Source organism: Protopterus annectens, chromosome 11.part0 (assembly GCF_019279795.1).
Source record: "Protopterus annectens isolate FY-2018-M chromosome 11.part0, PAN1.0, whole genome shotgun sequence".
Classification (NCBI taxonomy): domain Eukaryota; kingdom Metazoa; phylum Chordata; order Ceratodontiformes; family Protopteridae; genus Protopterus; species Protopterus annectens.
The window spans coordinates 1,339,498,730-1,339,512,870 of record NC_056745.1 but is presented as its reverse complement, the minus strand read 5'-3'; the positions used below and the strand labels follow the sequence as shown (position 1 = coordinate 1,339,512,870).

Below are 14,141 nucleotides of genomic sequence, written 5' to 3'. Positions count from 1 at the left end.
TACTCATGCTTGTTTTTTTATGAGGTTCCATAGTGTTATTCCATACTCTAGCTTGGGTCTAATGTAAAAACAATGATTTCATAATTTCTGATTTTCTAGACTTTATACATTGTTTTATACAGCTAATAGTGTTGTAATTCATTAACACGGGCTGTGCTTGCAAATAGTCTATTATCAGTGTAGTACCCCGATAAACTAAAATAAACCTGTTGAATTATATGTTTAGAAAAACTCAAAGATGTATCTGACCACATACCCAGGCCCTTAAATGCATTTGCAGTTTCATTCACTTTGTAATGTTTTAAATATTCGCCCTTCAGTCTGTCTCCCAAATTTCATATACTTATTTGTGTGTGTTTATCAGCATATTCTCCTAAACCCAAACGTTCAATTTAGTCAAGTTCTTTTGCAGACATGCTTATATGTAACGCACGTAATCAGTTTACCCATTTTTAGGTCATCAGCATACAGACTTACAAACTATAGAACACCTCAGATGAAAAAGATAGATCTGAAAGATTCAGCTTAAACAAGTATGAGCTCTGTGGGTTATCCTGAGTGTAACCTAGAGTTTCGTCTGTCCAGTTGCCATATGATACTTGCCATGTCCTATTTGTAAGCCATGCAGCTGTCTGTCTTATCAAGATTATGAGAATACATGTGGGAATAGGCTAAACAAAAGTTAATCCAAGAACTGAGAAACTGGAAGCTCTTGTTTATGGATATGGGTAGTAGAATACAAACAGTGAAAGCATTTTTAGTCCCTTTAGTTTTCTGTACAGGTCGGGCATATGTTTAGCAACCAGAGGAGAAGTTGTGGACAGTAATTAATAAAGAATTGAAGGAATTTATCTGGGAGGTGGGAAAAGAGACCAGGAATTAGGTGGGATAAGTTGATCCTTCCAGTAGAACAAGGTGGTTTAGGATTACTTGATATGAAGGGATATTTTACAGCTACACAGTTAAGGTTCCTATACATAACACAAGCCGAAGGTTGTAATTCAAAGTGGAAAGGGGTGACGATAAAATGGAGGGAGTCCAAGAAAAAAGAGGAGAGTGGGGTTTTGGATGCAGATCCATAAGGAGAACAATAACAGGCATATACAGAGTGTTGTGTTCATAAAGCAGCGGAAAGTATTCTAAGAACTAAGCCAACACAAAAATGGAGAAAGGAGATTTCTCCAAATCTTTTGGGTTTCTAATACTGTAACTGGAATGGACCCTCCATTCGCAAGTCAAAGTACAATTAAAGTTCATGAAATTAGTATTTTCAGTCTTTAATGGCAGCCAAAAGTGCTGTTTGCAGCACCTGCAATGTACCCAGTAATGATGAGTCCTGCAATTCGTACGGGGTTACACGGATTGGTAACATATCTAGATACAATTGTAGATTCTTTTTTATAAGACCTGTTGCTCCTACTACTATGGGAACTGTCTGGGCATCTTTCTTCCACATTGCTCTCGTTTCTGCATGCAGATCCTGATATTTTATGACTTTGTGTCTCTCTGTACGTAAGACACTGTAATCACTGAGTGTGGCGATTTCAATGATCAGTGCTACTTTTGTCTTCTTTTCTTGGACCACTATATCCGGTTTTCTAGTATCTGTCTTTTGAACTGTTGGTTATGGGTGATCCCATGTGATATAAACTTCATAATTTTCTATGATGCTTTGTGACTTATGTTTCCAGTGTTTTTCAGCCACTTCAATACCATAATGTTTGCACAATCCCCAATGCAGCAGTCTTGCCACATTATTATGCCTTTCAGTATACAGTCCTTCTGCCATTAGTATGTCACAACCAGCAACGAGGTGTGTGACTGTTTCCATTTTGGTTTTACAAAACCTGCATTTGTCTGTTTCTCCCACATGTTCAGTGGACTTTGTAAACCAATGTGTACATAATCCACTGTCTTGGGCCGCCAATATTAACCTTTCGTCTGTTGGTTTGAATTCGCCTCTCCTTAACCATTCCTGAATTTGTTCTTGATCAACATGAGGGTCTTCCAGAAGTTTTCTATACTTAGAACTATATTTATGCTTTTTCCACATTTCATGCCTTCTCATCTGGTCCTTCACCTTGTATTCTTTCTTTTTGTTTTTTTGGCACATTCAGTTGCTACATGATTTTTATCTACTTCTGGTTTGATTTCCATTCCTGCTTGATGCCGATATGCTTCTGCTAAATTAAGCAGAAAGGTCATCTTAGATTTATTCTCCTCGTGTTTCAAAACTTTCACTACATTTTGGTCTTGTGAGGTCAGTAGATGTGTGGAGTCCCACAGTTGCAGATCTGTACTATTCTGTTTTGCCAATAGGGATGACTGCATGTAGGGATACAGAAAATAAGTAATAAAGGGCTGGAATTCACTGGAGAAAACTGGCAAAGGAACCAAGATATTGGGAACATATAACCAGAGTGGGAAAGGTAATAGAGTGAGATGAGGCCAAGATGATGGACTGCCTTTCCTACCAGGGAATGATATCAGAGTATAGGCAAAGGGAAACGGGTGGGGGAATCCAAAGTGAATGACCTGCTCTGGTAAAGCTTTTAGTTGAGTATAGACTAGAAGCTGATGTTAAAAAGGGATTATTTATAGGGCATATAGAATATTGAACAGTATTTGCAATAGTCAACCAGAAGAGGTTAGAAAAGAGTGAGAAGAGGGACTGGAAAAACAATTTACAAGGGAACATTGTAAGGACTTGCGTATGACACCCAGGTATGTAACAAAATTCAGAAGGTTTAGGAGTTTTGCTTGGAAGTGTTTGCATAGGTATTTTTGTACCTCAAATATTGTTAAAAGAATTCTTCCTCAAGTAGAAAGCAAATATTGGAGGTGTATTGAGGAATGAAGAAGTAACTGGGAACATATGTTTTGGAAGTGCAATGAGTTGGCAGATTTTAAACATTCTGTAGCGTACTTTGTCAGAAGTATTAGGTGAACAAATTCCTATAACTAAGAAAATGATTCTTTTGAGCTGGGACACAGGATCTGAATTGCCTAAGCATAGGGAAGGCCTTGTTATGTTTAATTCTGTTGGCTGCCATAGGAAGGCCTTGTTATATTTTTAATTCTGTTGGCTGCCAGAAAGCAATTACTGAACAATGAAAATCAGTCTAAACCAGCTATGTTTGAAGTACTGAATATGTAAAATATATAAAAGAATTGGAAGAGGGCTCTTTAGGAAACGTAAGATGCAAATTGCATAGAAATAAATACAATTTGTTACAAAGAAAGAAAACATATGATGTATCCATTCATCCACAACCGTGTAATATATATAAATAGAAAAAAATGTTAATATGCTTTGATTTGGTTTCTGTTAATTTGTATGTTTCTGTGTCTTAAGTCTAAACCAGCTATGTTTGAAGTACTGAATATGTAAAATATATAAAAGAATTGGAAGAGGGCTCTTTAGGAAACGTAAGATGCAAATTGCATAGAAATAAATACAATTTGTACAAAGAAAGAAAACATATGATGTATCCATTCATCCACAACCGTGTAATATATATAAATAGAAAAAAATTTTAATATGCTTTGATTTGGTTTCTGTTAATTTGTATGTTTCTGTGTCTTAAGTGATAATTGAATAAAGGTGTCTAAAAAAAAAAAAAAAGATTACATCAATACTTAGTTCTAATTTATTGATCATTGTTTTGTGCATGACCCTGTCAAAGGCTGAAGTGAAGTCCATATAAATTGCATCATAGCACACTTCTTCATTTATACTTGTTATTATATTATTGTAGAACATCACGGTTCAGGTGGTTATAGCTGTAGTTTCTGTATATGCATGCTGATATATGGTTTCAAGCCCCAACCTTTACAATTGTGACAATAATGTATTCCAAATAATCTTCTCCATTGTTTTTTCCACAACAGGAAGTTAAACTTGCGTTTGTATGACTGGATTTGTCCTATTCCTGTTTCCCCTTAAAGATGGGTTTAACAAGTGCATGTCTTCAATCTTGATGAATCTTCCCATACGTAAATGATTTGGTAAATAACAGATGTAATGGAACTGGAAGTTTATGCTGAAGTGTTCTCAGGTCATTATTAGTAAGCGTCTCTCCTCCTTGTGCTTTGTTTGGGTCCAATTTGAGAAGTTCTTTTTCTATATAATCTATTTTTTTTTCTGTATCTGAAGATACCTAGATGTTAAAAGAACAATGTATTGCCCCCTTTGTGGAGCCAAACTGGTTTGTATAAGATTTTGTAAATGTATCTGTATTGTGTTTGAGAACACATTTCAGACTCTATACACGGTTTTTCAGTTTGTATGTCTTTATTCCTTCCACACCCTATGTATTTATAAAATGGTTTCCTATTGTACTCAAAATCTTTATATATATATATATATATATATATATATATATATATATATATATATATATTTTCTTCAGTTATTTTTCTTGATCTTGTCTCGCTTTGTCTGCGTAGCTTGTTTATTTCAGCTTTCAAAGTTAAAGTTTGACCTTGTTTTCATGTTATATATGTTGTCTCTCAATGAAGTATCTTGCTGTTGGGGAAGTATATAATCCTGACCTTCTGTCCTTAAAACCTGATGTTAAACATTTTTTTATTGCATTCATAGTTTCCCTTTCAAAACTCATAAGCTTAAATTGATCTCGTCTTGGTTGGAGTACGAACATTCTTTTTTGTATAACTGATAGAGTTCCAGTACTACAAGATACAGTCTTCAAACCGCTCATTGTCTTTATTAAAGAAAAAAAATATTACCCATATGTTGAAACAATTGTGTGTAGTAATTTTAAAATCTTGCCTGTTTTGACATTCATACCACCAGTATTTTATGTTGCTTCATAACTCCTCACAAATTAGTTGGTGTGAACAAAATTGACTCTGCAGAGTATAGTGCTGTGCTTTTCATATTTCTTTGTTTTTTAATCATGCAAATCTGTTTAATCTGTCTGGCATTTGTTGGGGAAGAAAATTAATATTTTTTGTTTTTTTAATTTTTAAGTTATCAGGTGATAAGATAAACATAAGTAGTGCAACCTTTTGGTTGATATCCATGTAAGCTCAGATGGAAGAGAATATTTTGCTAAATTTAATCTCTTTTTGGGTGAGATTTTGTGGCTAATCATTGGACAGAATAAGAAGGCTCTTCCCTTAAGGTGTGGCATTTCTTTGTAAGATCTTTGTGGTCCTCATGAAAATCCTCACTGTAGTTTCTCCAGTCACTGTTAATTATTCTCATTTGTGGTCTAAAATTGGTTGCTTGTCTGGATATGTGAAATTTTATAGAATTGTATAATCACATTTCTGCTTATCACTGTGATACCATATCTCGGAGTACCCACTTGCAGTGAATAACATCTTGGATCTTGTCCTTACTAATATGGGGTTATCTTGCACCATCCCTTACATATTTTCATCATTTGTTAGATCTGACCATAAAGCAGTCTCCTTCAAAATAAAATTGAAACCAGAAATCCCTTCCATCCATGATACCTTTAGAAATTTCTTTAAAACTAACTACCCTACTCCTAACTGATACACCAGCTAGCTTCAAATCCCCATCAAACTCCGTTAACAATGCAGAATATACAGAAGTGTACACCACCACATTGTACCAGCATGTAAACAGCTGCATAGATGTAGCTGTATCCCATAGGAACAAGTGTAGGGCAAACCCCAGAAACAAATCCACATGGTGGAATCATGATATCAACAAATTTATAATAAGTGGAATAGAACTTTTGGTGAAAAGTAAGACGAGTAATTCCCAGAATGTTGAAGCCTTCAACACTGAAATAAACAACTCAGGACCTTAATTAAGTTCCACCAAAGCCAAGTTTAAGGCTAAAATAGTTACCCAAGCCAAATGCAATCACAAGGCATTTTTTAGTCATGTTCATAATCTCAAAAGTACAACGTAGCATTGCACTGAACTGATTGTAAACGATGTTACCTGCACTGAGGCTGAAAATTTAGCGAACCTACTGGCTAATAAGGCTCTATTTTTATACCTCTCGCTGCTCTGTCTGTCCCTCAAGATATACCTGAAACTTAGGAGGATGTATGAAGGACCAGAGGCAAAACCTAGCGTGGGTGGGTTCCTGCCTGATGAGTTCTGTTTGAGCAGAAGAACGAGGCAGGGGTATCCTCTTTCCCCTTTCTTATTTGCATTATATTTAGGACCATTGGCAAAGAAAATAAGTGACTCAGAATTTCAAGTATATAATTGGTATGGTAGTCACGAAAAGCTGACTTTGTTTGCAGATATTTTATACCTGAAAAAAACAATAAAGACATGTCAGTGTTTTAGAACATTTTGAGACAGTTTCAAGTCTTTTTGGGATACAAAATGAATGAAGATAAAACAAAGCCAGTAGCTGTAAACTATGTACCCACACACTGATTGGTTCAGCAATACCCATATGTTTGGGGACATGATAAAATGAAGTACTTAGGAGTATGGATTAAAAATGATTTTGTTATGGCAGCTAACGGTGTGTGAGAAGAAACTAAACAAAAGATAATACAAAAACTGAGAAATTGGAAGCTCTGTTTTATGGATAATAAATAGCAAGGTACAAGCAGTGAAAATGTTTTTATTCCCTTCAGATTTATGCATCGCCCAGGCATGTTCTTATCAATCAGAAGAGAAGTTGTGGATAGCAATAAAGAGTTAAAGAATTCTGTCTGGGAGGGGAAGACAGCAAGGGTCAAGTGAGATAAACTGATCTTTCCAGTAGAACAAGGTGATTTGGGATTACCTGATTTGAAGCGGTATTTAAGAGCTGCACAGTTAAGGCTGCTATACATAGCACAAGCAGAAATTCATAATTTATAGTAAAAAGGATACTGAAACAGGTGAGAAGCTCAAGAAACAAGGAGAGACTGGGATTTTGGATGCAGATTCTTAAGGAGAATAAAAATAATCATACAGAATATTATATTCATAAAGTAGCAGAAAGTATTCTAAGAACTAACCCAACATAGGAATGGAGAAAGATTCTGACGATTAAGGATACCTACAGTTAGGGCTACACACAAGAGGGGGCTGGAGTTTACTGGAGAAAACTGGCTAAGGAACCAAGCTATTGGGAGCAAGTAATTAGAGAGGGAAAGGTAATAGAATGGGAAGAGGCCAAGAATTTATTTGGCGTGCAGGCTACAGATTGCCTTCCCTGTCCTAGGACTGGTATCAGAGTATAGGCAAAGAGAAAAGAAATAGGAGGATCCTAAGTGAAAGACCAGCACTGGTAGATTTTTTAGTAGAATCTAGAACAGAAGCTTCCTTTAAAAATTATTATTAGAGCATATAAAATGCTGCATTATGAGTATAAGAATCAAGCAGAGGAGGTTAGAAAGGATTGGGAATAGAGACTGGATAAGCAATTCACAAAGAAACAGTAAGGGAGGGCTATGTGTATGACTCCGAAATATGCAATAAAGTCTAGGAGATTTAGGATCTTTACTTGGAACTGCAGTGGTGGTGGTGCTGTGGTAGCGTTGTCGCCTCACAACAAGACGTTGTCCTGTTCGATTCTCAGCTAGAGCGTCTTCTGTGTGGAGACATGCGTGAATGGGCGTACCTTCATTGAAGGTAATGCGTCAGGGCCAGCAACTCGGCCTGTAAAAATCTGCTGCCAATCATTAACGGACCGGAGTTCCGCTGTGGCGACCCCTAACCGGAAAAAACTGAAAGACACAGCAACAACAACTTGGAAGTGTTTACTTGGGTATTTTTATACCCCAAGTAGTCTCCAAAGAATTTTTCCTCAGGTTGACAAGAAATGTTGGAGGTGTGATGGCAGAGAAAGTAGTAATTGGGAACATAGTTTTTGGGAGTGTAATGAGTTGGCAGATTTTAAAAATTCCCTGCAGACTACTCTCTCAGAATGGTATAGAGTAAGGAAATTATTTATTTATTTTTTTTGGAGGTACGATACAGAATGGGACTTGGCTAGACATAGTAAGGCCTTACTGACTCTAATTATGGTAGCTGCCAAAAGAGCAACTATTAGAAAATAGAAATCAGTCTAAATCAACTGTACTAGAATTAGTAACTATAGTAACGGAGGTAAAACAACTGGAAGCAGGATCTTTAGAAAAGGGTAGGAGCAAATTACATTGCAAAAAAATTGGGAATTGTGGGAAGAATGCATGCAGAATATTGTTTTGGAGGAAGAATGAGGTTTAAAGGAGGCAGGATTTGAATGAGCTATATAATGTTTAATTGACAATGGCTGAATAGATTATAAGTGATATATAATGTCTGCAACTAAAAAATGTCAGTATGGTTTGTTTTCTTTTATATAAATGTATGATTGCATATGCGTAGTTTAGCAAAGATGTTTCTTGCTTAAAAAAAAAAAAAATGGTGTACCTGAAACTGGCTCACCTCCAGCTGTCACACAAGATAAAGTCCTAAGAGTGCTAGCAAAAGCTTTAAAATACTGCATCAGTGGGTCCTGACGATATCCCTGGATACGTTTTAAATAGCATGAAGCACGATTTAGCCACACATCTAAAAACACTGTTTAACATCAGCTTCCATACAGGTTTTGTACCTAGCAAATGGAGAACAGCTACAGTCATTCCTCTGCATAAGGGAAGACCTTCCACATACCCACGCAATTGCAGATCACAAGACTGACCAGCCTCACATGCAAAGCCATGGAAAGACGTTTCATGGAACTAATCAGTCAGGACATAGGGAACCTCCAAACAATGGACCCATCTCAGTTTAGATTCATTAAGAACAGGTCATGCGTGCTCACCCTGGTAGATTTTTTTGAAAAGGTTTCTAAAGCAATGGATGAAGGCAAAATGGTACATTCCTTGAGCTGGCCAAAGCTTTTGACACAGTTCCCCACTCAGGCATAGCAGGAAAGCTAAATAAACTGGGAATAAACCCCTATGTCACCTGCTAGATTGCCATCTGGCTAACAGGATGCAGGAAATCAAAATAGGCAAAGTTACATCCACAAAGAGACTAGTCACCAGTGGAGTCCACCAGGATTCTGAGCTGGATCCTCTCCTACTTGGCATCTACTTTTCTGCAGTAAAAACCAATACCAATTGGTTCTGGCTGACTAAGTTTGCAGATGACTGCAGGCTAGGAGTAGTCATTGAATCCCCAAATGACTTAGCCATTCTGCAAGAAAGTCCCAAATAAGTAACTGGTGCCAAAATCACGGACTGAAACTAAATGCCAAAAAAATGCATTATTCTAACCTTTGGGAAGTAGTCTGTACCAGGGAACTACCACATTAAATATATGCCCCTAAGAGTTGACCCAGTTCGGGATTTAGGAACTTTTGTGGACTTTGACCAACGTGTCAGTTGGTTGAGGAAAGCCCTTCTGTATTGCACAGGTTATAAACTAAGGGATTTTTTTCTAGATCTAGGTATGTCACTGTTCCCTTTTACTCACCCCTCATTAGGCCAATCATTGAATGTAATGCCCCCTTTGGCATGTCATTCCAGACACATGCAACAACTGAAACACATGCAGAGGTACCTTACTAAAAAGGTAAAAGGTACAAGACCTAAATAACATGTCCCACATTGACCAGCTCAAAGCCTAGTCACTATACTTGGTATTCTACTGACTACTAAGAGGCGACCTGTGTCTGGCATACAAACCTTCTTCTGACCCAGTACTGATGGATTTACTTCACGTCAACAAATTAAATGGCATAATAAGTACTTGGTCTAGGGATCTAAACTTCTGCAGCATCAACAGAATGGTTTGGAGGGCCTGCTATATCTCACAGAGGACACCTCTGCTTTGTGAGATATTCCCCATTTATACAAAGTTCATCCCTGTCCATATCCAAGCTTAACTTGGATCTGTGGATGAGAAGCAGAAAATTTACCCCAGGACTTCCGACTGTACTAGTAATGGACAGAGGAAGCTCACTCATGTATGGGTCCCATCAAATTGGTTATGGTGTGATTCCAGTTATTCTCATTAGAGGTAATATACAATTATCAACCATGGTATGGGATGGGTAAGGCCAATCCCTAAACAAATGGGATTGGTCAATTTGTGCACAAAAAGGGAAATTGGCTAGGCTTAAAATGGACAACAAGGGTAACTAGCCTAGCATTTTCCAATGAACCTATTAAGTTCTGCATGCTGGTAGTGCACTAAAGACTGATCGGTATGTGCCGAAAATTACACCTGACACTTTGTGCTCAGTGTGGCTGTCCCCTTCACCCCATCTTAGGTTATGCCTCTTGGGTTGTTTGAATTTGACCATTTTCTTGTATGTTTTAATTGAAAATTGTGATTATTAAAAAAAATCTGAGGTTATTATTTTTTTCTTAGGCTGATCTGTTTCATTTCATTAGATTTCTCTTTCATAGGTAATAAGATCTTCTGAAGTCATTCTGTACTTAACTGTTTTTGTAAGATTTCCACTCACAATTACGCTTTCTCATTCCATTTTTTGTTTAAGCCTTTTGAATACTCATGTTTGTTTAGTCTTGAAATTTGATGTACAAGTTAGGAATGTAAATGTTCTCCTCTTGCACAAAAGTTAGCATTTTAGTCTTTTTGAGCTTACTGCAAATTTTAGTTCATTCTTTACAGTTTGCGTGTCAAATCTAATTAATTACTAATTACATAAAAGAAAAACGCACAACAGTGAACCAGAGCAGCCCTTGCATGTTTTTTTTTCTCCTTTTTTCATAAGTTATGGCTGTTTTAATATGTATTTTTCATTACTAATTACCCCAGTTCACATTGTCCTTGTCCTCAGAGTGAGCACGGTCTCCAGACAAGTATTTTGGTGTTATTTTTCAGAATGCCATACTTGACAGTGATGAAAAACTTTGTTGTGTAAATTAATCAGTTTTTATAGTTTTTGTCTATGATTAATTTTACAGATGCTGTTGCTGCTTACTTTTTGTCTGAGACTGTATTATTACTGTTCTTTCCATTAAATATTGTTGTATTAAATTTTCTGACCTTTCTTCCTTTTAATAGGAAAACCCCTACCCTGCTGTAACAATGCATAAAGTCCATCAACCTACAAATGGTTCTCATATGCAATTACATCAAAAGCCATTTCCCCACTTGGATGAAGGAGTGGTTCAGTGGATTATTGACCAGGCAACAGCTAAGCTTCAGAATGCTCCGCCTGCAGTTAAAGCTGAGAAGAAATGCATGGTGCCATCTGGACCTGCTATTGGTGTGTATTTATGTTGTCATCGATTGTATGGAGTGTCTCAGTTCATCAAGTTCAGCATCTTTGCTGATGCACCTTTGTGATGTAGGAGATTGTTTGCATATGGGAGCTTGTGAGCATTGGTCCAGTGTCGTATTCAAGTTCCACCATATTTTTATTGCTACGTACTGAAGTAGCTTAAAATACCTTGCTTCTGGAGCCTTTAATTTTTGATGGACATAATTAATTTCTGTCCAGCTTGTTTCTTGTTTTAGTGTAATAGAACTTAGATGTATCTGATGTGGCTGGAAGAAGCAAAGGGTTATGAATGCAGTTTAGAATCTCCTGTGTTTTTCTGTTTTGTTTTTAAATATTAGAGTAAAATGAGATGCATTTTGTTGTGTTAAAAATATCATTGCTGTTTCTAAGGTAATGAATCTTCTAATAGACAAATACCTAGATATGACTAATTTAAGAAGTTGTCCTCTGGTCTGTATCATTAGAGCAATCACTAAGTGTAACTTGCAGTTTGCTGGTAATGGTGTGACTGTGGATAGGGGCTTTTAAAAAAAGCTGTCTCCATACGGGGCTGCCAGACCCAGGGAAACAAATGTCATGAGAGACATTGTTTTGTTTCCCAATGCTTCCCCTTTTGTTATTTTCTTTTTTTTTTTTTTTTTTTTGTAGGTGGGAGACTTTTGGAGGCTTAGGCATATTGGCATACACCAAGGCACGCTCCCATTTTTTGGATGCAGACTCCTAGAAAGATTGACACCTTATGCAAATTGTCCTTTGGGTGAAAGAAGCACAGTACAGACACAATGTGTATAAGAATCCTCTTCATGCTTTGGGCTGAGGCAGCGCAAACATGTAGTAGGGAAATGCTTTTAAGGAATTTAATTCCCGCACACTGCATAATTATTGACTTCAAGCAAAACACTCCAAATGGGATTCAGTGTAAGACATGACCCAAATAGTCAAGCAGGTAATTAGATAAGGAAAAATAATCCCTTATGGGGTGCAAATCTGGCTTCTGGAAATAGGCCAACTAGCAGACTGAGTGATATGAAAATCATACATTTAAAAGCACTGCACAACAAGAAAGGTCTGAAGATGGAATCATCTGATGCACCCCTAATACCACCAACGTGCCTGCACCTTTGGTAGTAGGGTGTCAGCTGAATCCTGGAGGGGGAGGCTTCAGGTAATTGGACTGGCTGTGGGCTACTGGCTTACAAGATACTGGAAGTGTGAGGTCTAAAACAGTGAATTTACTTGATTATCTACATTTATGATAAATCCCTAACACAGCTGTACTTTCAGTTATTAGCTGGGTGGAGGGGGTGCAGTGCTTCTTGTGTGGTTGTGTACTGTCCTGGCTGAGGAGGAAGAGTCTCTGGTACAATATAGATTTGCCATCCTTAGGTTGATTGTACAGTATATATCTGCTTAATATGCCTTAAGGTCCATTTTTAGAAGGAGGTACTGCCCATTCTTCAGGTTACCAGGAAATCATGTGTATCCAGCTGGCGAATGGTTTCCATCTGTTGCAGTGCCAAATGCATTTTATGTCTGGAGTCTGACGTACCACTGATTTTGCAATTGTTTAGCATGCATTTTCCCAAATTAGTCTTTTTTGTGCCTCCATGAAGGTAAATTCTTAATGTCATAACTGTATGCCTTTCTTTTGCCCCTCTCTTGTCTTTCAAGTGAGAGTTTAAGCAGTTTCTTATAGGTTTGTTGCACCTTAAGCCCTCAAAAGAAACTGGTGCCACCTTGATGAGATGACAACTGAGACTGAAAAGATGAATATACTTTCTTTTGAACCATGCTTCTTACAGTATTCAAAATATTCATCTTACTGATCACTGTTGCAGTAACTGTAGCTATATGGGCTATAACTTGCTAAGGATAAAACAACATGTGTTCTTTGTTCAGAAAAGAGGCACAGGAGCACTGCAAGCTTCTCCCCTCATTATTTTGGGTTTGTTCAGAATTTTTTAAACACCTTTTTTTAAATTATCACTTAATACATAGGCAGATACACATTAACAGAGAATAAATCAAATCATAACATTTTGTCATGCATTTTACATTACATGTGTGCTTTCTTTTTTTACAGTTACTGTCATAAACTCCAGCATTACAAATGTTGCACAATTCCTGCCTTTTCTTAAACCTCACTCCTCTTCCTGAATATTGTTGTGCTTGTATTGTTCCTACAAATTCCATTTATTTCTGTTTTTTAACATTTTGAGCATTCTTTTTTTATTATTTATGTAATTGTATTACATAAGCATAAAAATATTGAAGACAGCATAAGCAAAGATAAAAAAGAGAAATAAAATTTAGGAGACAGTAACTTCAGATCCCCATTGGCTGATCACAGACCACCATCCATTTAAATTCATTAATGTTAGTGATGTGCTTTTTCCAGTTATTCAGAACCAGTCTCCGTTACTATAGTAGCCAATACTATCTGAAGTGTTACTTTATAATCATACGTGTGTGCCTTGTCCAGCAGTGTAATTTTAAGATCCATGTGTATGTCTTTATTGATCAAAATCTTAATCCATGTTGTTTGCACTCAGTATGTCATTACCTGTTCACATTTCCTTAAACAGCAAAATAAATTAGCTTTTTCACATTTGCAGTGTCAACATTTCAATGCAACTGTAAAATGTAATTAAAAAAAGCCTGCAGGGAGAAAAGTGAATCCCATACAATGTGTTATACTGTATAGAAGCATTGCATACAGACTTGTGCAGTATTTTTACTCTTTTCACATTAATTTGCCTTTGCTCTTCACTAAATCAGAGGATGAAATAATATTATATACAGTAGAAATTTGTCTGTTTACCCAACAGATTTATTTTTTAAGGGGGGTGGGGGATTCCCAGAAAAGATATAATATTTTGATGCAAATGTATTTTCTTACCACAAACTGTTAGTTCCTTTAACTTTTTCCTATGTTTTATTTGT

General features: G+C 36.7%; 1 protein-coding gene across 1 annotated transcript in view; it reads left to right on the top strand.

Moving 5' to 3' along the window:
• The window catches only part of SBF1 (SET binding factor 1), a gene marked incomplete in the record, with an annotated part of 3,250,730 nt that overhangs the window by 1,289,007 nt on the left and 1,947,582 nt on the right, over window positions 1-14,141 (top strand). The window contains 1 exon segment of the mRNA XM_044088658.1: window positions 10,979-11,183. Coding sequence (XP_043944593.1) covers window positions 10,979-11,183 — 205 coding nt within the window.